The sequence below is a fragment of the Biomphalaria glabrata genome, chromosome 11, assembly GCF_947242115.1.
Source record: "Biomphalaria glabrata chromosome 11, xgBioGlab47.1, whole genome shotgun sequence".
Lineage (NCBI taxonomy): Eukaryota > Metazoa > Mollusca > Gastropoda > Planorbidae > Biomphalaria > Biomphalaria glabrata.
Genome location: NC_074721.1, coordinates 13724235 through 13748588, shown reverse-complemented (window position 1 = coordinate 13748588; position 24354 = coordinate 13724235). Strand labels below are relative to the sequence as shown.

The 24354-nt window shown below is 35.3% G+C and overlaps 1 protein-coding gene across 1 annotated transcript in view; it reads right to left on the bottom strand.

Moving 5' to 3' along the window:
- Positions 1–24354, bottom strand: part of LOC106054907 (uncharacterized) — an 80797-nt gene that overhangs the window by 6000 nt on the left and 50443 nt on the right. Inside the window, exons 29-33 of the mRNA XM_056004319.1 lie at positions 22436–22597; positions 19967–20089; positions 16704–16839; positions 14446–14648; positions 12739–12870 (exon numbers count right to left, since the gene is read on the bottom strand). Coding sequence (XP_055860294.1) covers positions 12739–12870; positions 14446–14648; positions 16704–16839; positions 19967–20089; positions 22436–22597 — 756 coding nt within the window. The remainder of the gene's footprint in view (positions 1–12738; positions 12871–14445; positions 14649–16703; positions 16840–19966; positions 20090–22435; positions 22598–24354) is intronic.

The following is a 24354-nucleotide window of genomic DNA, read 5'->3' as shown; positions in this document are numbered from 1 at the left end:
ATGCAGATCCGACAGGGATCCGACTGCGACGGGGGCCGCCTCTGAGTTTGTGTAACACAAACTCTCTTTGTAATCTTGTTTTTTTTCTTTTGCACCATTGAAAATGAGCACATAATGAGCCTAAATCTAAACTAAAACTATTTAAATAAAGTGTATACCTACAATTATTCTGAATGAAATCTGTGTACATATTTTAACATGTGTTAAAAAAATTGTTATTATTGCCATTTTATGGAGTGTACCTTTTTTTTTTGTTTCTTTCATTGATGTAGATTTTATGTATGAATATTGAATACCTGTATTGTTAAATAAAACAACTAAAATTGTCAAACAACTAGTGCCTTCAGAAACAACGTAGATATTGCAACTAGTGAGAACACAAAAATGATGTTTGTGTGAGGTTCTTGTGTGTACATACAACGGAATTCTATAAGTGCTAGATCTACATCTAGGTATTTAAACAGAACTACTGGAGATATGGTATAAAAATTATATTGCAGTCCTGTATAGTACATACTCCTAACATTAAAATATTACAAAGTTGATTCAGTCATACTGTAATATATGTAGGCTAATGTTAAAAACCCTGAGATCTAAAAATATTCTGCGTTCGTCTGTAAATGTGTCCAAAAGATTTTTGGGCTCTGGTTTATAGTGATGCCCCTTTTCGACTTCCTGCTAGTTCTTGAGTGAATCATTGGTTGAAGTGTCAAGTTGGAATTAGAAGTATTTCTTGAGTGAATCATTGGTTGAAGTGTCAAGTTTGAATTAGAAAAATTTCTTGAATGAATCATTGGTTGATGTGTCAAGTTGGAATTAGAAGTATTTCTTGAGTGAATCATTGGTTGAAGTGTCAAGTTGGAATTAGAAGTATTTCTTGAGTGAATCATTGGTTGAAGTGTCAAGTTGGAATTCGAAGTATTTCTTGAGTGAATCATTGGTTGAAGTGTCAATTTGGAATTAGAAGTATTTCTTGAGTGAATCATTGGTTGAAGTGTCAAGTTGGAATTAGAAGTATTTCTTGAGTGAATCATTGGTTGAAGTGTCAAGTTGGAATTAGAAGTAGTTCTTGAGTGAATCATTGGTTGAAGTGTCAAGTTGGAATTCGAAGTATTTCTTGAGTGAATCATTGGTTGAAGTGTCAAGTTGGAATTAGAAGTAGTTCTTGAGTGAATCATTGGTTGAAGTGTCAAGTTGGAATTAGAAGTATTTCTTGAGTGAATCATTGGTTGAAGTGTCAAGTTGGAATTAGAAGTATTTCTTGAGTGAATCATTGGTTGAAGTGTCAAGTTGGAATTAGAAGTATTTCTTGAGTGAATCATTGGTTGAAGTGTCAAGTTGGAATTAGAAGTATTTCTTGAGTGAATCATTGGTTGAAGTGTCAAGTTGGAATTAGAAGTATTTCTTGAGTGAATCATTGGTTGAAGTGTCAAGTTTGAATTAGAAGTATTTCATGAGTGAATCATTGGTTGAAGTGTCAAGTTTGAATTAGAAGTATTTCTTGAGTGAATCATTGGTTGAAGTGTCAAGTTGGAATTAGAAGTATTTCTTGAGTGAATCATTGGTTGAAGTGTCAAGTTTGAATTAGAAGTATTTCTTGAGTGAATCATTGGTTGAAGTGTCAAGTTGGAATTAGAAGTATTTCTTGAGTGAATCATTGGTTGAAGTGTCAAGTTGGAATTAGAAGTATTTCTTGAGTGAATCATTGGTTGAAGTGTCAAGTTGGAATTAGAAGTATTTCTTGAGTGAATCATTGGTTGAAGTGTCAAGTTTGAATTCGAAGTATTTCTTGAGTGAATCATTGGTTGAAGTGTCAAGTTTGAATTAGAAGTATTTCTTGAGTGAATCATTGGTTGAAGTGTCAAGTTGGAATTCGAAGTATTTCTTGAGTGAATCATTGGTTGAAGTGTCAAGTTTGAATTAGAAGTATTTCTTGAGTGAATCATTGGTTGAAGTGTCAAGTTTGAATTAGAAAAATTTCTTGAGTGAATCATTGGTTGAAGTGTCAAGTTGGAATTAGAAGTATTTCTTGAGTGAATCATTGGTTGAAGTGTCAAGTTGGAATTCGAAGTATTTCTTGAGTGAATCATTGGTTGAAGTGTCAAGTTGGAATTAGAAGTATTTCTTGAGTGAATCATTGGTTGAAGTGTCAAGTTGGAATTAGAAGTATTTCTTGAGTGAATCATTGGTTGAAGTGTCAAGTTTGAATTAGAAGTATTTCTTGAGTGAATCATTGGTTGAAGTGTCAAGTTTGAATTAGAAGTATTTCCAACCATCACTAAGTTGAGACAGTAGACCTCAACGGCGTGAAGCTAATTGAGATTTTTTTAAAGAAATGTTATAGCGGGATCATATTAACCACAAACATGTTTAGAGAAGCCTTTCGTTTACGACGACAAAGGGTTTACATTAATATTCAGGAAGTCTCTGTGTGTGTGTGTGTTTGCTTGTTGTCAAGAGAGACTTGAGAAAAAATCATTTATAGTAGTGGTTCTCAAATTCCTTTCTACCCTGGATTCCCTTAATAAAGTCAAAACTTGCCGACAGACCCAAAGTGATACGTGAATGCATACTATTTATAAATTACACATGTAAAACAAAGTATATATTTCTCGGAAGAGTGTTTATTGAAATTATAACTTTCGTTTGAAATAATATTTTTAAAAAAGTATGACTGGTATAAGGTTGTTGAGATTTTGTAAGTGTATATAGATTTGTGATGAGGTTTATTACAGTAATGAATCCATATTGAACAAAATAGAAAGAAGGGAAAGCAATCAGCCATTTCATATAATAAAAAAAAGTAAAGTTCCTCTTTCAGACCTTGGGAGCTATAGGGCAGATGACGATAAGATCATCTGTTTCTTTGGTCAACGATTAACGAAAAGGATGTTATGTGACCAGCACAGCGACCTACCGGGGCGCCCTAAAAGTCTTACCGAGATTCGAACCCAGGACCCCAGGTTCGGAAGCCAAGCCAAGTCATAACGCCCCCTCGTTTGTAGATACTTTACTAAGCTGCTTCTGCATAAGTATTGATCTATCTGTGATTAGGATTAGAGTTTGTCCAAAGGGCTCAATACTCAGTCGGGAATATAGATGTGAAGAATGTCTTTAAATGTTTGGTAAAGGTCGTCATAGAAAAGTTCTTAAGAGACAGATTAAACAGTAGTGTGAGGCGATTTATTAAAATAAATTTTTATTGCGTACATTATTTCTCTTTCTGTGGATCCCGTATAGTGATGGTCCATTGCATCAGTGGATTAGAGATTTTCTGATAGGGAGAGAAAAAACTGTAATAATAAATGGCTCTAAATCAACACCAGTAACAGTAAACTCGGGTGTGCGTCAAGAAACAGTTTTAGGTCCACTATTATATTTAATTTATATAGTAGAAAAAAAACTGAATTCGAACCTCTGCTGCCTTGCAGCTATATCCAAGCAAGGGAAAGATTTCGTGGGTCAACCGTGAGGAAAAATAAGGAGCGGGCAACCATTAGGCAACTTGCAGCACTGAGCGTTATACCGTCTGAGTCTGTGCGCCGCTGATCCGCTGTATTTGTCGTTTGTAAATAATTACATAAGATTTTAATTCATTCCACCGACGTGCCATTTAACTGTATCGTTGCTTATAGAAATTCGTTTAATAATTTTATATGTAGGTTTGTGTAAAACAATTTTGAAAACTTCAGCGGCTGGTGAATGTTTTATCTCTATTGTTTTCCGTATTTGGTTATAAGTAAAGAGATCTTGTAAGACGCTCAAATACCACCTTCTTCTCTACATGATGCTGATGAGAGATTTTGTGGTTCTTTTCTGAACTTTATCTTTGAGTGTTGGAAAGTTTTTCAAACCTTTATCTTTTTATCAGGATGACCTCGTCTCAAATGATTCTCCAGCGTAATTAGTTTGATTGACAAGGAAGGAAAGAATCCCAATTTTAAATAATCAACACAATCTACATTTCTATTTGTTAAACATTGGTTACAAGATGAAAAAATAAAGCTATTTAAATAACTCTTGAAATGAAATACATCAATGTTTCACTTGCATGGCAGGATAAGTTTTTATCTACCAATCATATATAAGTGAACCAGTGAACGAAATAAATACATTAATAGGATGTGAAAAATATAGTCACCACATGCTTAGGCCAAAATGAAATCCACTATTGTATTCCCCTGTGGACATCTCATATACCCCCATTTTATTTTTTCGCCGCTTTCGTAGACCCCTTGAAAGTCTTCACAGACCCCTGGGGGTCTATATAGACTAAAGACCAAATTTAGGAATCACTGCCTTAAACATTTCACACTAAAACAAAACTATTTTTAGTGTGTTCTTTTTATTAAACCATGCTATAGTTACCTAATCTTCTAGATTGTTACATGGGTGACCGGTCATTTCATTCCCCAGTCATATAATCCTTAATTAAATATTTTATATGTAAAATGATTATGTCGAATGCTATGTGACATTTTATGACATGTTACTAATACCTTTATAGCGTTTCCTCATCCACTTAATATTCTTAATGACAAATTTTATATTATATTGTAAATCTGGGTGTGTACTTAGCTATAGCACTTCTATTGGATATGGAGGATGTAATATTATAATATTATCTTGCGAGAGACGTAATGATCAAAGACCAAGGTTTGAGAGATAGAAGTGCGATTAGAATAATTATGACCGTAGCGCTGATAACTTATTATCAAAGGCCAAGGTGTGGTGAAAGTACGACCATGTTATTTTTTTTCTAATAAAGGCGGCTACGTCATAAATTGTTATTAAAGAACAATAGTAGGCTGTGAATCCAATGGATGTAAACAACTCGGTCAGATAAACGTTGGCTACACATTTAAACCATTATGACGTCACATAGAAACCCGTTTAAAGTCTGACCATTTTGAATGCGCAGAAATATTAGGTCAGAAAAACATCAATTGCTAAATTATTAATAAAATTAAAATGCAAAGAATAATATATTCCTTATCTGTAATTTAAATAACTTATTAGATCAAACATTGTAAAAACAACCGGGTTGTCTTTTAAAGGCTTGGCCTCCAAACCGAAAAGTCTCGAGTTTTAAATTTCCTATGAACATGTGGGACTCCGTTACAATATAAACATTTTAAAAGTGTATCTTCAAATTGTTGCCTTTCCAGGTTTGAAACGCTAAGTGAAAGGGGATCGTTTAAAATAATGTGTTTGAATGTATTACCATTAATTAAGTAGTGGCGTTTAACCCATGAGCACGGGCTCAAGAACATCTCGGTGGCCCTCACCCATCCAGATACGACAAATTTAATTCATGACAAAAGTAATAAAGTAATCTGAATCTGTCCGTACATTTACCAAAAGGCATTCCAGTTCCAATGCAAGGAACGTTCCTTTTTATTTGATTCAGTTATGACTCTCAACAAGTTTTGAAAGTCAATGTTTGTAGAACTTCTTAACAGAATCAAGCGACCTTTTTTAAATCGGTTTCACAAAAGTATATTGTTTGTTTTCACTTTGGTGTCATCCTGACCGCTCACATGGGCCCCAACTGGTCATGAGTCACGTAGGCCCCAACTGGTCATGAGTCATAGACTCAAACGCAATGAACTCCTTAGCGCAATAGTTGTTACGTTACAGACGATTGGCCCTTAATGATCGTGGGTCGGAGGTCATTGAGCCCCTTCGCACCATGGATGACACGTCTAATCTCATGCATGAAGATAAGAAAGGGTGCATACGTGGTTTGAATTCAACATTGTCGTGACGAATGTGCTAAGCATGCATCACAGACATCCTTATTTTGTTTGTTAAACATTTACCTCGATATTTTTAAAACGAGCACCGGTTGTTGTAAGATTGTTTTTATTGTCATCAATGCTTGAAATATTTTTTTTTTCTTGACAAAAATAAAGCACTTTAACCATGGATTCACTTTAATATTTTATTACACGGATATCCATATGACGTGAACACGCTTTATACGATATGATAATTGACAAAAGAATATAAACTTATAATGCTGTTTTGTTGAGTATATTGTAAATTATACAACATCGCTGTGATTACCTACTAAATAAAATTTTTTGTCTTGATCATTTACTCAAACATCTATTCTAATCACTAATTCTTCGGGTTGTTGTGGATGATAAAATAGGAAAACAAAACTTTTCTTAAGTGAAGCCTTGGACAGCTAACAGCGGTTTAATTAAAAATTATCAAAAAAAGATTTTTTATTCATAATTCTTATAAACTATTTATTTAACTTACAAAAATACATGCAATTATTGCTCACTTAGAAGAATAGAGTACCATACCAGGATGGCTGCCTGGTCGTGCGGTTTGCGCACTGGACTGTCGTTCAGAATTATCGATGGTCCAGGGTTAAAACCCTGCCCGTTCCCATCCCCCGTCGTCCTTTGGGAGGTTTGGACTAGGAAGTAATTATCTTCAACTCTGAATGAACATCCGAAACATGTAAAACATTTTACAAACATACGTAGATCTAGGCTACAGAGTTCTAAATCAAAGCGTTAGGTTTAATGTCTGACCTCTATGTCCATCAATAAATACTCGCATACATCTTCCCGCTGGTTGGTTCAGAAAATGCCATTTTAAGGCAATAAAGCAGCTGTCGGTGTCACGGGTTCGATACCCGAATCAAATAAATTGTTTTTAATTATTTTTTTTATATTATTTTATTATATTAGTAGTTTAATGATGGAGGTATTGTCTTTAAAAAATATTTTAAAATGTTTTTCTTGTTTTTCTTATGGAATTTTTTTTTTCAGTAATCCCGAAAGTTCTTCTTTAGGGTCTTTAGTGGAGATAAATTCAGCAAGAATGGTTTGCGTTTCCCCCGCGCCGTCGTTTCCCGGTTACCGGGCTGACCGAATGGGAAATTACATTCCATTCATTTTTAGAAAGTATACATAATGTAAATGAGGTTTGTCGACTTGATGGCCAACAACTAGCCGTGCTATTGTTCCTTTCTAGAAATGCTCTTCTTTTCTGTTGGCTTACTTTTCAAACTCTTTTTGTCTTTTACATGGCGATTCAATAAACAATATTATGTGCCTGTATTAAGCATTTAATGGAAGAGTCACAGTGGAAGAGCCACAGCCAAGGAGTCAATGAGCGAAGACAATTATGTCCTGCACGAATATTTCTATAAAATAGAAACTTTAAACGTTATTAAGTGTTTTCCAGGATGATTTAGGCAACTCTTTTCACTGTCTAATAACACTAGTGAATAAGCGCTTGTACGAATTTATTGTAGCATATTAAATAACAAATTTGCCTTCATCATTTTGTCTTTTTGCGTTTTTATTAGGCTACGTCATAAATTGTAATTAACAATAGTAGATTTTAATTAGTTTAATTGAAATGTAGTTTTAATTAGGGTTCACTTCCATAAGTATTTCTGATAACAAATCCAGGATAACAAGACAATGGTCATTTTTTTTCTTTCTTTTCTTCTTTCTTTTGCTTTTTTCTGAAAAACAAATTCAGAGATATAAAGAAATTGGCAGGTTAGCTATACTAAAACTTCTAGTAGAAAATCACATTTAAATGATTCTTTATCACATTTTTCAAAAAAGAAAACTAGAAATCAAGACATTTTTGTTATCAATTAATTAGCTGCAAAGGTAGAAGTACCCATGCGTGCAAGATGAAAAGAGTTGAGTGTGGGTGAGTGCAGGAGGCGCTGTGGCTGAACGGTAAAGCGCTTGGCTTCCAAACCGGAGACCGGGCTTCGAATCCTGATGAAGACTGGGATTTTAAAATTTCCGTATCTTTGGGCTCCTCGAAATTCACCTACCCAATGGGTAAAAACGTTTGGTCGTTGTGATGGTCACAAGACACCATGGGCCACAGAAACAGATGACCTTGGCATAGAAAATGGTCTGAAAGGGGAACTTTACTTTTGTACTTTTAATAGGTGAAGATCAGTACGGTGAAATTCAGTGAAGTGCAGATATTATAAAGTTGTGTACTAAACTTGTGTAGATTGACAAATCACTAGACGCTAAAAGTAAATAAAGTTGGTGGACACAGAGATTACTTGCGTTGAGTTTATTTCCGTCAACAAGTACATAAAGTCAGATGAAGTGAAACACATTGTTTTACAGAGCTTTTAGGAAACATGATCAAAGTATTTTCACCAATATCTAAATGTGTACAAAATAAAAATGTTTCATAATAGTCTTCAATTAATCACCTTGATTGGATTACAGTTAACTGGCACGTTTCGGTCGTGGCCTTAGAAATTGATATCATTATAGTCCTAGCTGAGAAAGAGCTTGGCTTCTGAACGGAGAGGACCCTGGTTTAAATCTGGGTAAATATAAAGATTTCAAATGCTCTGGATTTCTAGTCCGCCCATGAGACAATTCACCTCTAATTGAGTCCTGATTTAGTTAGGGAAAAGAAAGGCCACTTGAAACAGATGATCTTTACATCATCTACCTTATAAATTGCAAAGTATAAAAAGGGTACTATACTTTTTTCACATCACAAAATAAGAGATTAGAGACAGGGTTACTGCAACGATTAAACCGCATGATGACCTGCTAACTATCGTAAAAAAACGCCAGCTGGAAATCCATGGCCATATTACAAAATCTATCAAAGATCTTCCTTCAGGAAACAGTACAAGGAAAAAGAAGAAGAGGCATTTAGAGAAATCGATGGGAGGACAACATAAAAGAATGGACATTGAAAGAGGTTCTAACTAAGACAAAGACAGAGAGGAATGGATAAGGACGGTCAACGAATCTTGCATGTTGCCCCAACGGTCCAACAGACTAAGCGATATGTAAAAAGGTAAAAGGTAAAAATCATATAAAAAAATGGCACGATATGAAGAAAACAGGGCAACTAGTAAGAATGGGAGCTTTTTAGCAATCAGTCTTAAGTGAAACATTCACTTAAAATTTTTTTTATATACTATTGATTATGTAAGATTTCAAATCAAAATGTGTTAACTGACATCGATAACTGCTGATCGTAGCTTTAAGATACAATTGAGTCCACATAAAGGTACCTTATGACATGATAAACTGGGCCTTAAAACCTCCGCCATTAATAGAGCCATCAGATTTGAACTGCACGTACAACCACTGACCACTTGATCTAAGATCCAGAAGTGGGCTGTCACCGCAGTAGTGTCCAATACTTCTAGAATCCCTTGTGTTACCATCCAAGACCCTGAGATAGTCATCGGTACAGCCTGGAGTAAACTCTATGTTCATGTCAGTTATACTGCAAACATAAGGAAAATCATTAGGTCATACTGGGAGAGGCTGGAAATATGATTTTGGCAACATACAAGTTATAAAATAAAGATCGACAACTCGAGTTTACAATCCAAATAGTAATTATTGCTTAACTATTAATTTTTTTTTAATTTTGCAACATTGCTAATAAAAAAATGAAATGCTCTATTGGTCAGAAGTAATCGCAATACTTGGTATATGATATGGACACAACAAATAAATAGCAAGAAACCCTATTTTGAAACTAGAAGCTACACAGCTTTACAAAGGTAAATCATTGAAATAGAAAGAAAACGTGGGTAAAGAGTTATTGCATAGTACTCTAATTGTATAGTTGCCTATTGTTTGTTTCAAACTTACTATTAAGTGGTGACCTATTAAGGTACTAATTCAGCTTATACCACCTCATCAGCCAAGTACAATTTCTTTTCCTTTTTCGAGATACCAAACAAAAAGAAATAATTATGCAAAATTTCAGCTTGATCCGAGACTGGACATCGGAAAACACATATGTTTAACTCTTTCTCTCTTAATCGATGATACCATCATTGATTCTGACCTCATTAAAATAAATTAATGTTTAATTTTATAAACTTGACTTTGTGTTATATAAAAAGATAATGCATTTTCATTTAATTCTATACCAAATACAACATTTTCTGATAACATAGAACAAAGCTATTGAAGCTTAACCATAACAGGTGAGTGAAATAGTAATGGGCAAAATGAAGAATTCCTTCAAAACGTGGACAAAAAATACGGAGAGAAAGAGTTAATTTTTTTTTAAACTAGATAAGAATTGACCTAGGCCTAGCGTGAATTTACCTGAATGTAACTTGTCCACCCGATGCAGAATTTATAATCCAGTAACAAATAACATTTGTTGGATAGAAATTTGGGTATCCAGGGCTCACAATGTATCCAGAAGTGGCATTAATAGTCGTGTTGCAAGCTGTAGAAAATAGATAATCATTAGGTTTTAATAAGACCTACACAAAATGTCAGATGTGTGGCTGAGAGGCGTACATTACTAGGCTACGGCTTGGTCACTAAACAAGGGGCTCGAGACCTCGAGATACAATCCCATTCCTGAGCTGAGTTGGTTCAGCCGAGTACCTAAAGGCAGCACGGAAACCTTCTTTTGGATACCTTCTATCAGATACTTGCTTTATGGGCATCCGGGCAAATGCCTTTTGTGAGGTACCCAAATGGGCCTTCGGGTCGCCGAATTAACCACATTACATGACAATAAGTACCGTGAATCTGATTGGCATACGTTTACCTTTCGTTAAAGAGCTTTCAGATTTTATTGAGTTATACTAAACAAATTCTCTCGTAATAATGGAATAACATAAATTTATACCCATACACCAAGCGAGAGGAGATTTACAATCCTCTATATACAATAAGCGATTTTAACAATCAGCATAAGATTTACATTTTGTATAGTCCTGTAGAAGTGACGTTAGTGTGGATATACTCGTGTGAATCTATAACGTGACGCTGAGATTATAATTAGTACTGAATTTCCTATTATAATGGGGTATTATTGTATACAGTAGTCTATAGATCGAGTGTTAGCGAAATTGACTTAAAAGGTAAGGTGCCCAGTCAAATATCCATTATTGAATTGATTCGTGGCAACATCGCAGTATTCCCCCAACAAAATCATTCACAAATCAAATTGTAAGCGGTTAAGGAAAGATAACGAAATGGAGGGGAAGAATAGCTGAAAGATAAATCTTACAAATGGCTGGAATCTTCGGCTTAGAGAAGCATTACAATGAATGATTTCCTCTCCAGTTCGGTATAATTAATTCCAAAATATTGTTAAATCTCATAATGATATCGTTCAAGAAGGAACATTCACAAAACGGCACCTAATCTGGAGAGCAAGCCACGTTAGATAATGTAGAAACACTTAACTCATATCCACAAAGATGCCTAACCTCTTAATTCCCTCTGAATGTAGATATACATTGAAGTCATCAACTTCTTAAGCCTTTTAACAAGTGAGCTGAATCAACTTTTGATCAATAAACAGTAGTGTCTTGAGATAATAAAGGACTTCGACTTGACTAACTTGTCGGCATTAAAAATGTAGGTCATTAAATAATGAAAAGAGATAGGACATCTTAATTTATATTATAAAATACAGACGTCACTTCAAATAAGAAAATGATTACGTTTTTTGCGTCATTCATTCAGTCATGCATATTAACCAATGGCCTAAATTCTACCAAGTCACTGGTTTTCCTGGGTAGCTCAGGCAACCCATTCCATGCTCTAATAGCACTATGGAAGAAGGAGCATTTGTACAAATTTGTCCTGGCATAGTAAGAATCAAAGAATGTGAACAGGACGACGACTATTGTAAGCGATGTAGGTGCGAAAACTTTTGTAACTGAATATAAAAGAAGTACAATTTATTGACAGGGGCGTGTTTTTGTAATCCTAGGCCTAAGCTTGGCCCATGAGCTAGTAAGTTGAAATGTTTAAAGAATAGGTTGATAAGCTGCTAGACACAAGAGCACAATCAAGGTGTTTTAGGCTGTTGATGAAGAACTTTCATGTTTCTCAAAGTAATAAAGGTTGCATTTGTATAATTGTTTGTATAAACTGAAATTTCCTGTAGCTTTCAAATGAAACGTTAAATTAGGCCTAACTGAACCCAAGTACTGAGCATGTTATAAGCATGAAAGTTGAACCATATTGCTATAACCCTTCCATGCACACCGTCACAGAATGAGAAGGATGTTGACATTACAAAGACAAAAACTAAAGTCCGTCCGAGTCTAGAACTTCTGAAGAGGCTTTGCTCAAGGCAGACATTGTTACTATGTGTTTGTGATGTCCCCATGCAAATAAACAACTATATCGCTGTGTTGCCCCCCTTTACGTTATTACAATATGAAAGCAATTATATAAAACTAAAATTATAAATAAGGTTTATTGTTTACTTTAAAAGCCGTTACGGTGACTTTAATTTTGTTGATTTTCTTCTAAAATATCTATCGGAGTTTCTCAGCGACACAAGGAAGCTCTATCGTGTGCTCTTTATCTTTCAAGAGGAAGTGTCAATAGTAAAAGCTCTTAAAGACATTAAAATAAGATAAGATAAGATAATTTGTATTGATCCAATCAAATGAAATTCAGTTAGACTACAATTTCGGCAAAGTCTTGGAATCGCTTCTTTTGTATTCTTTGAATTTTCTTAACATTTGTTTAGACATATTGTTTTAGCTAGATATTTTAGATATAATGATCATGCCTTCAATTATTATTTATTCTAAATACACATCTAGTCATTTTAGGAGATGAGAATAAGATGTAGCATAATTTTGTATAAGATAAAGTGTTTATAAAGTTTCTTTATAAAACAAATAGCTTCAATTTAAAATATCCGTATCTTCTTGATAACAGTCCTTTCAAACAGAAATTGGGGGATATATATATTTACCATTAATTTCCAGACATCTGCTGCTGTTGTTGGGGTCCAGTCTTGACCACTCTGGGCAGACACATTGTTCAACTCTGGGAATGACGGAGATAACTTCACAAGAGTGAGAGCAGCTCTTGAGCAGACATTTACCTGTTATAAACATGCTATAACCTGAACGCGATTCGTTTATGTAAATATAAAATATATACTATACAAATATATATCACACATACATTGAAAAGAAAATCCTCACATCATCTGCTCAATAGATAACGTAAGGGTTAAATTACTTTTGTATTACTTTACATAAAGGGATGTTTTGCCACTTGTATTACAAAAGAAACTAAGAAAATGTACTTTTAATGTCATAAACAAAGTCATTAGGACTACTTTTTGAACTTTTTTTTTCAGCAAAGTTTTAACTTAATTCAACAATACAAAGTGGGAGCAATAAGGTCTACAAGATTCCACCAAGATACACAGACAGATTGAGTTGATATAACCTTATATCAAAAGATAGGCTTCTATGAATGCTATAATAAGGACAGTTTTGTTAATAAGATAAGATAAGATAATTTTTATTGATTTAATCAAATGGAAATTCAGTTTGACTACAAATTGACAACCTCAGCGTAACTACTGCAACAATAACATTATAGATGCAAATACGAACAACATTCACACACGAAACACATACACACTCACAACCAGCGCTTTATGAATTAGACTTCTATGAACTTCTCGATGATGACAGATGATCTTGTAACACTCTGACCGATAGCGGGATGAAGGAGTTTTTAAATCTTTCTGCTTTAGTTCTAATGGAAAGGAGACGACCACTTCGTTCAGATCTTTTGTAACAGTGGTTTAATGGGTGAAGGTTATCTTTAAGAATCGTGAGTGTTTTGGAAAGGCATCTTTCATGGAAAAGCTTTTCTAGATATGGTAGCTGTGTTCGAGTGATATACGATGCTTTTTTAATTAGTCTATTTAGTCTAAGTCTTTGTGCAAGTAAAGTATTTCTATACCAGCAGTTGATGGCAAAGTTAATTAGACTGATGATGGTTGCTGTATAAAAAAAAGTTTAATTATTGTTTTGTCGATATTTAACTTTCTTTGCTTTCTAAAAAAAGAAATAGTTGAGAATCGTGTTCAAATACTACTTACACACACACATATACATTTTAGGGGCGAGTTACAAAGACACAAACTGATACTATTTTCTGTATAATAGAGTGCTTTTGTTCTTACACTTCGGTAGAATAAAATCAAAGTTATTTGAATAAAAAAAGTAAATTTCCCCTCTCTATGGGGATGATATATAGGTCATCTGTTTCTGTGGCCTAAGGTTAATTAGGGTGTCATGTTGCCAGCACAATGACCAACCGCCTTTACTTTTTCCTAACTGATGTTAGGTACCCATTAGAGCTGGTTAGACTCAGAGGCGCCCAAAGATCCCGAAAAAAACAACTTTCTTTACCAGGATTCGAACCCGGTACCCCCCGGTTCGGAAGCCAAGTGTTTTACAGCTCAGCCACCGCGCCTCCATAGTTATATGAATAGCTAATAAATAAAGAAAATCTTCGGAGCACTTGAGATTACAACATTTCTCTACTTGTAAACAAGATCTTAAAATTTGGTTCTTCAAACTTTTGAATTATGAAGTTGATCTATGTTAGAAACAGGATTGAATTCTTGTATTAAAAATGCAATATACAAACTAACTCTGAATAGTATATGTTCCTCTGAATCCCTTTCTTGTCACCGATCCATCAGAAAGAAACTCAAGATGCATGGCACCTCCAGATGATGTTATTGAACCTGGTGCTGCTGTACAGAATGGACCAAAAGGACTTGCGCTGGAGTTATTTCCATCATATATGTTCAAAAAGTCGAATGGGCAACCCTCAACTTCATACTCAGTAATGCTGAACAGAGTGATGGACGAATAGAAAAGGTACACCGTTAGCAATATTATATGGGTTCTAGTAAATGATCTATTTTTATTGTGCATATATTTCAAAGCATGTAGACAGACTGTGCGTGCTGGTACTAACCTCGCCTGAGAGCAAAAGAAACGAAGCTGCCTTAGTCGTGAGAAAGAAAAAAAAAATAGCTGCCCTGTCAACTAGCCCAAAACAGATGCATATATTCGAACAAACTGTGGCAAATTTGCGCTCCAGATATGGCTTGAACAGTCATTCCAGATACTGCCCAGTCTCAAGACAAAACCAAATTCATTGACTCACCTGGACGCATCCATTGTAGTCTGAGACAGAAAGAGCCATATATTTAAAAGTACGCATCACATTCTTATGCAATAGTGGATGTTAGTATACATCTAGTTATTCAACATTTGTAGGTCAAGAAAAGAAAAGGCACCATGACAAGGGGAGATGAGCCTTACAAGATTTAAGGGTGCCAATAAAAAAATATCTTAGAACAGTTGTACTCAAACTTGGGTCCGCGAGACAACCGTATGGGGTCTGCAGAAAGTTGGAAATTGTTTACAATTTAAATAACTTCTTCGCCATTTTATCCGAACGTATAGAGTTCAGCTTTTCAAGGGCTGACGTTGTTTAGTTTTTTCTGGGACTAGTTTTAGAGGTCTCCCTTTTTTGAGAAGAGATTGTATTTAGAAGACGCGTTTATTATTTGCTATAGTGTAAAAGAAGTGGACATGTGAACAGAATTACTTCAGCTTAAGAGTTTATGAAAACAGATGTATAGACCTTGACTCAACTGCAGGGGTGATCAAGGTAGTTGACTTGTTTTAGATACTAACAATTTTTGAAAGGGTTAAATGATAAGTATACGTTGAAATGACCGAGGTAGCCGAAGAGTAGCGAGATGAAGGAGAATGTACAATTGTATTTACACAATTCATTGTACATTGTGCATATGGATAACTTTGACTTTTTCAAACTCTAAATGTTGTCGTCATGAATCTCTATATCCTCCATCTATTTACACATGTAAAGATTTATTGAAAATTGTAATTCATTAGACAGAGAACGGAACATATTTATAAATGTAAGACATCTATAGTAATAAATCCATCATGTTTATATTAACTTTCAAGTTTCACATGCTGTGTTCATATTAGGGATGCACCGGATAGCACTTTTTGATATTCGGCCTGAACCAGATTTGGCCGGTTAGTAAAATATGATATTCGGCCGGAGCCGGATACTTACATGTCTTGAAAATAGCTTGTGTTGCTGAAACTTTTGCAAAACTGTTAAATAACATACCCTTATTCCTTTTTTCCCCCTTTAATTTACTTTATTATTTTTAACTCTGTTACTGATTGGTGAATTATAACGGAATTAGTAAAAGACAGAGGAATGGAGAAAGACGGTAGAGAATATGCTGACATTAAGCCTAGTCCGTCGTATTTGACTTTTGGTCACCTCTCTGTCAATGAACTCAATGTAACGGTCTAAACAAATAAAAGCGGGTGGGAGTTGTTCATCTCTACCTCACAGCTAGACAGACGTCTGGTCAGTATGACGTAGTCAAGGAATATAACATCTTAACATGTTAACTAACCCACTAAAAGGTCAAGACAAAACAAAGTGAATAAATGAGCCAGCCATTGCTGCTCTGTATGTAAAGTGCATTTATGATAAAAAGTTTATATTTATATTTATATTAACACGCATTGTCTTTAAAATAAAAGATGTTTGGTGCATATTCATATACGCCCTATTTTTTAGTACATTATTATGTTTTAAACATAAAAGTTAAAAACTTCTATAACAGACATTAGTGGAACGAGGTCCACTTTATACGTATTAAATAGGTACAAGATGTACTTATTACTATTCGGCCAACTATCTTGCAGTGGAATTTGGCCTAAGCCGAATATGGCTGGATTGTGAGAAATGGATCAATTTTCTGCAGGAGCTGGAGACGGAGCTACTATCCAGTGCACCCTCGTTCATAAATATGTCTATGTCTTTAACCTGTCAACTACCTACTTGATATTAATTACTGCTCCTAGTTCGTTACTTAAAATAGTCCAAGCGCAGTAACTGTTGTGAGAATAATTCAATGGATAGTAAGGGGACATAATTGTTCCTCTTTTAGCCGTCAATGTACTGTTACACTGTTGATCTAAGCACAAAACAATGAAAACTTCTTAGAAAAGGGATTAAGTTGCTCTTATACTTTATCGGTTGATTATATCTTATCTCTTTATCGCAAATATTATCACAATTAATAATCAAGACTTTATAGTATAATCACATTGATATTAAATTTATTTACCAAAAATATTGTAATGCATTGCATTGACTATAATTCATACAATGATAAACTGAAAGTCTGCCTAATCCGAAAACAAAATTATAGTACTTTTGGGATAAAAAAAAAAAACGAAAAAAAAACAACAAAAGAACAGTAACTAAGTTTAATATGAACTAAAAATTGTAGAACGTTTCAAAGATGGACAGTGTAATGAAGAAACATGATAATATTATAAATAGCTCTAAACTATATTGGTTTTAAAAAGTCTGTTATATTTTTTTTAATTATCGTACTTATACTGTATTATACAATATTTTTAGCGTTTTACAGTATATGGTGGCATAGACGTAGCCAGGGAAAGACGTTTCTTGGGGTTCAACCCTCCTTCCACCGTAATTCAATCTACCAAAGCAGCCATGGGGGGGGGGGGGGGTAGAGTTTAAAACCTCTTCAATAAAACAAAAAAAGTCAAACAAGTCACACAATTCCATAAGCGTAGCCAACTTGTTTTGATTTTACCCCCCTGGTTTTTTTTTTCAGAGTGTTTTTGACGTTAAAAAACAATCTTAATATAAAAAGAAAGCAAACTACAGTCACCAAATTCTATGAGCATAGCCAAGTTTTACATTTAAAAGCCTCCTCCGGAGAGTTTTGAGGTTAACCCCCCCCCCTTTTTAATCTATATTATAAAGTAGAATGTGAGGGGTATGTATGTATGTATGTATGTATGTATGTTACTTATAGACATCAAAACCGCTTGACCAATCTTGATAAAACTAGGCAGGAATGTTCCTTGGGTACCAACTTAGACCGTAGTGTATGTATTGTAGCCCTAAAACAAACTTAAGACCCTCAAAAAAAATAAAGTTGTCCGACTCTATTACAGCTATAGTATTTTATGGATCTAGGCCATGTCTACAATGTTGACATGAGAAAAGATAGAAAGGATTTAGACCTAGATCTAATTTTAAGAAATACACTTTGCGCAGATAGTTTTTTACTTTGACACATGAAAAGACAAAAGAAGATCCATTGATTTCATTATATAATAAAATTAACCTTCAATTTTGTGTTTCAAAAGCATTTTTTACATTAATTAGTTCCTTATATCAGTGATTACAGATTTCCTGACGAACATTCTTTCATTAGACAATTCCGTAATGAATCGCGTACTAAATATTAATTCGTTTAATTGTTTACTTTATAATCCCATCCCTAGATCTAAAACTCTAATCCAACTCTAAGATGATAAAACTTCTCTTCGCACAGATAGTTTTATACTTTAACACATAAACATATTAATTAAAGTCCATTCATTTCATATTTTGATCAAATAAACATTCAAATTTGGTTTTCTAAAGCTACATTCGTTTACGAAAGCTGCGAAGCCGAGTTAAAGGCCTAGATCTATATTCATTCATGAATCGCGTACTAAAAATTATTTCGTTTTATTGTTACTTTATAATCCCATCCCTAGATCTAAAACTCTAATTCAACACTAAGATGATAAAACTTCTCTTCGCACATATATCTTATATTTTAACACATAAACATATTAATTAAAGTCCATTCATTTCATATTTTGATCAAATAAACATTCAAATTTGGTTTTCTAAAGCTACATACATCTACGAAAGCCACGAAGCCGAGTTGAGATAGGCCTAGATCTATATTCATTCATGACTCGCGTACTAAAAATTATTTCGTTTAATTGTTCACTTTATAATCCCATTTATTTAACAAAGCTATCGCTCTTTTCGTTTTTAATAGATAAGAATGTATCGACTTCGGGTAAACCATTTTCGCAAAACTAATTTTATTTTCGTAGCGAAAGAGAAATAACGTGAAAGGATCATTAGCTACGTTTAACATACATCTAAATCCAATCCACTAGATTATTCAAAAGCAAATGTTTTAATTTAAAAAAAAATGGATTTAAGCCTATTAGCTATTTTTACATTGACACATTCGCTTTACTTATTACATTATTATTTCGTTTAATTGTTTACAAAACACTCTCAGTGACTATATCGAAAGTAATGCGCAAATAAAGACCCGCGGGTCGCGGGTAACATATATCTAGTATTAAACTAAAGCAAACTACAGTCACCAAATTTTATGAGCGTAGCCAAGTTTTAAATATAAAAGCCCCCTCCAGAGAGTTTTGAGGTAAAACCCCACCTCTTTAATATTAAACTAAAGCAAACTATAGTCACCAAATTCTATGAACAAACCCAATCAGGGGTTTGAGTTTAAACCTCCTTCCAGAGGGTTTTAAGTTTAAAATGACTCTACACGGAGTATTTTTTAAGGTTCAAACTTTTAATTTCTGAACTAAAGAGACTACAATCAACAAATTCTAGGAGCGTAGCCAAAAGGGGTTTTAGAAATCCTCCACATGGTTTTGAGTTACAAACCTCCCTATCAAATAGTTAGGACGATAAAACTACACTTTCGAAAAAAAAATGTAGTCACCAAAGCTAGTCACCAAATTCTATGAGAGTAGCCGTGAGGGGTTTTGAGGTTGACCACCCTTTCCAGTAAAAAGAAAAGCAAAGCTACAATTTCATAGATGGCGGTTTGCGCGCTGGATTGTCGTTTGGACTTACCGATGGTCCCGGGTTCAAACTCTGCCCGCTCCCATACCCTGTCGTCCTGCGGGAGGTTTGGACTAGGCAGAAAATTATCTTCAACTTTGCAGGAACATCCGAAACATGTCAAACATTTTACCCTTCTCTGCCAATAAAAAAACTATGGCTAAACTATAATTGTTAATAATTAAGTGAATTGAATTGCACATCTGGATTTCGACAGTAGATACCCCAGAATGTGCATTTAATGAAACATTTTTTAGGTATATTAATTTGTTATTAATTCAAATGGATCTTGTTAGCTTTATTAGAAACACGCACATTAAAGTCAGTTTTCGTGTGTTCAAATAAATATTTATATTTTGGGTTTAATAGTGTAATCTTAAATGAAAAGAAAAACCCACTTGAGCATGTCCTGAAGTCACTTGAACTAAGGGTATAGCCTTCGTTACATTGGCATTTGTAGGAACCTTCAGTGTTGATGCAAATATGATCACATAGGCTTGTATTTGAACATTCATTGATGTCTGTTAACAGGACGAAATTTATGGAAATTAGACATGCTTAAATAAAAATAAAAAGATTTTCTGCATTTTCTTTAATTTAGAGTGTACAAATATATTTTCGTTTAAGAATAAAGCAATTAAAAAAAATATAAAGGTATACAAAACTTTATCATTTGAATGAAAAGTAATAAATTTGCTTGTAAATTCTTCTCGAACTTGACTCCACAGGCGGGCTACTTATAGAAAACTGGAATATCCAAAATATAAATTATATCTAGAACAATATTTCCCAAATTATTTCCTTAACGGAACACTTTGCACAATCTGAGTATTTAACGGAAAACTTTGCACAATCTGAGTATTTAACGGAACACTTTGCACAATCTGAGTATTTAACGGAACACTTTGCACAATCTGAGTATTTAACGGAACACTTTGCACAATCTGAGTATTTAACGGAACACTTTGCACATTCTGAGTATTTAGCGGAACACTTTGCACAATCTGAGTATTTAACGGAACACTTTGCACAATCTGAGTATTTAACGGAACACTTTGCACAATCTGAGTATTTAACGGAACACTTTGCACATTCTGAGTATTTAGCGGAACACTTTGCACATTCTGAGTATTTAGCGGAACACTTTGCACAATCTGAGTATTTAGCGGAACACTTTGCACAATCTGAGTATTTAGCGGAACACTTTGCACAATCTGAGTATTTAGCGGAACACTTTGCACAATCTGAGTATTTAGCGGAACACTTTGCACAATCTGAGTATTTAGCGGAACACTTTGCACAATCTGAGTATTTAGCGGAACACTTTGCACAATCTGAGTATTTAGCGGAACACTTTGCACAATCTGAGTATTTAGCGGAACACTTTGCACATTCTGAGTATTTAGCGGAACACTTTGCACATTCTGAGTATTTAGCGGAACACTTTGCACAATCTGAGTATTTAGCGGAACACTTTGCACAATCTGAGTATTTAGCGGAACACTTTGCACAATCTGAGTATTTAGCGGAACTCTTTGCACAATCTGAGTATTTAACGGAACACTTCGCACAATCTGAGTATTTAGCGGAACACTTTGCACAATCTGAGTATTTAGCGGAACACTTTGCACAATCTGAGTATTTAGCGGAACACTTCGCACAATCTGAGTATTTAGCGGAACACTTTGCACAATCTGAGTATTTAGCGGAACACTTTGCACAATCTGAGTATTTAGCGGAACACTTTGCACAATCTGAGTATTTAGCGGAACACTTCGCACAATCTGAGTATTTAGCGGAACACTTTGCACAATCTGAGTATTTAGCGGAACACTTCGCACAATCTGAGTATTTAGCGGAACACTTTGCACAATCTGAGTATTTAGCGGAACACTTTGCACAATCTGAGTATTTAGCGGAACACTTTGCTCACATTTTTAGAGAAGATGGCCTTCTAGTTACTTATTCCAGCCTCGAGGAACAATAGGGTTCCGAGGAACACAATTTGGGAAACACTGATCTAGAAGATGCGCTAGCTATTGCACAGCCTAAAGCTTAAAAGAAGTTTTTAAAAGTTTTCAGAGTTTTAACAGCAAGTCAGTTAAATCAATACTTATTTCATGGAGTTTAGATGTCTTCTGTAGTTCAATGTAAATCTTATTTAACAAAAACCAACTGTGAAATCTATTTTATAGGGAAAAAAAATAAAATGAGTAAATGCAGTAGTCAGAGTTTTATTAACTCTAACAATATAACGGTTCATCCATCCCAGTGGCGTTACTGCCCATGGAGGGCTCTGACACATCCCTCCATTCAGATCTCTCCTGAGCCTTTCGTCTCCACGCCCTGACCCCAAGCTGTTGTAGGTCTGCTTCCACATCATCAATCCATCGGGGTCTGCCTTTTGGTTCGCCTGCCTTTTGGTTTTTGCCTGTATACAATTTTCGCTCCTTTGTTGTCTGACATTCTTTCAAGGTGACCTGCCCAACGTAGTCTGTTCTTTTTTATTTCAGTCACTATCGGTAGGTCTCCATACAATTGATACATCTCATGGTTAGTGCGTGTCCTAAACCCAGTTTCATCTTGTATAGCAACATAAATGTTCCTAAGAATAACGTTTTACAAGTGACTTTAATAGTTTGGCTTTAGCAAAAACCTATTAGCAACATACACAGCATGATCAATCACAACCTTCCAAATTACGATGAACTTTAGGACCTCAATATTTTGTCCTGAAAGTATGTGAATTAATAAAAATTAAGAAACAGTCTTTGTAAAGATAAGACCAGGATTTGAATGAGTTAATACACCTTTATTAAAATGACCCTCACATGATTGATTAATGACCAAAACAAAAGGTAAAATACCTATGCACAGTTTGTTTACGTTGTTGAAGCCAGTCGGGCATGGCCCACAAATGTAGCCCTCTGTTGCATCTCCTTGCTGTGTAACTGTTAGATCAGTGCAGTTCTGCCCACTGGAACATGGCTGAGATGTACAGCCGTTTAATTCTGACTCACAGTAGAGACCTTTAGGTCACATAGTAATAAAACAAGAGAGCGAATTATTTTAAATCATTTGTAACCGAATGAAAAAGAATTATATTTCTTTATAATAAAGTGAAATACAAAATCGAGGCTTTTGATACACGTTCTTTTCACACACACACACGCGCACACAGGCATACACACACACGCACACTCACACACACAAAAGTGCTTAAATGATTAATCTTAATAGCATTAATGTTCCTTCGATAATAGTGGTGATCTTAGGATAAGTAAAGTTGCACAACACTTAGAGGTTTACTAGATTTAGGCCAATGGGATATCTTAACATAGATTTGAACTATTAAAGACCTTTTATTATATAAAAAAAAACAACGAACAAAAAATCTTCTCCTTTTACACATAGAAATATAACAAGTCATTAAATTGTGCCCAAAAATATGTTATAACGAATATAATAGTTGTACTGTTATGGCACAATTAGGTACCTAATTATTTGTGTCATAAAAGGGGAAGAATGACTAGTAAAGACTTGACTAAGTTTTGAGAAAGAATAGCAAAATATAAACATATGTAAACTTTGGCCAGCTCTAGAGAGAAAAGCTTTTTTTTTTATATAAACGTAGAGATTTAATTTGACGACACACAATAGTTTTCTCTGTATATAAACTTATTCGCTGTCAGCGTCAACTAACTTTTCTTGTTGGTCATTCAACTGTATTAGTGGATTTCATTATTGGAGTGTTACCTCCGATTGGTTATCTGTATCAGACACAGCGCGGAAGCGCCTAACAACTGATGATCCCGTCTAAGCTTACTGATGCCATCGTTCAGAAGTTTTGGAGAAACCCTCTTCCGGAAAGAGGCGCTAAAATCATACCCATCCGATGCCCTCTACTACTACACAGATGGGTCTGTTATTAAGGACCCCGTGAGAGCCGGGTAATGGCCTTAATATGTTACCCGGAAATTGACCCATAAAGGCTTTCATGCAGCTTCGATGACGAAATCACGGCGATTTCCATGGCATTACGCTAATTGGGGGAAAAACTTCGTAACAAGAAATCGTCGCGACTTCTGTTGTAATGGTTACCGATTCATGCTCCTACCTGCAAGCCATTGCTGGCTTGGGGGGAAAGTCACCTTGGTTGAAGAGGCCTCGGCGCCGCAGATAATATCCGCCGATTTGTTGGATCTGTCATTTTTATGCAGTGGGTGCCCTCAATTTGCGGCGTGGGGGGGGGGGGGGGAGGGCAATAAGGCGGGTGATGCTCTAGCACGAGCAGGAGCGCTAAGTGTACCCACTTTCGAAGCGCCAAGCTACGACATTAATCCGAGAGTGGGTACATGACAAGTGGTTGAAATCCTGGGATGGCTCCAACAAATCCCGTGGAGTCTGGCAGCATTTGTGTCACCCTGACCTATCCGATCCATGGTGGAAGCTTAGAAGGCCGGAACAAACGATAATTACGCAGTGTAGGACGGGGCACTGCCCTGTTGGAGCATATTTTACCCGGTTCCGGCCAAATTTTGATGCCCGATGCCGACACTGTGGAGAGTCAGTGGAAACAGTGGCGCATATCTTGCAAGAATGTTCGCAGCTCCGACAGCTGCGGGGGAATGTGTCTGCACAGTCACTTGATCTGTATGGGAGCTATGAGGAACTACGTGCTCCCAGCCTTGCTACCAATCTCAGGTGCCAGAATGAGGTAGAAGTCAAGTCATCAGCCTCGATGACTGCAGCTAGACTCTGATTTTGTAGCCACGTCAGCTACACG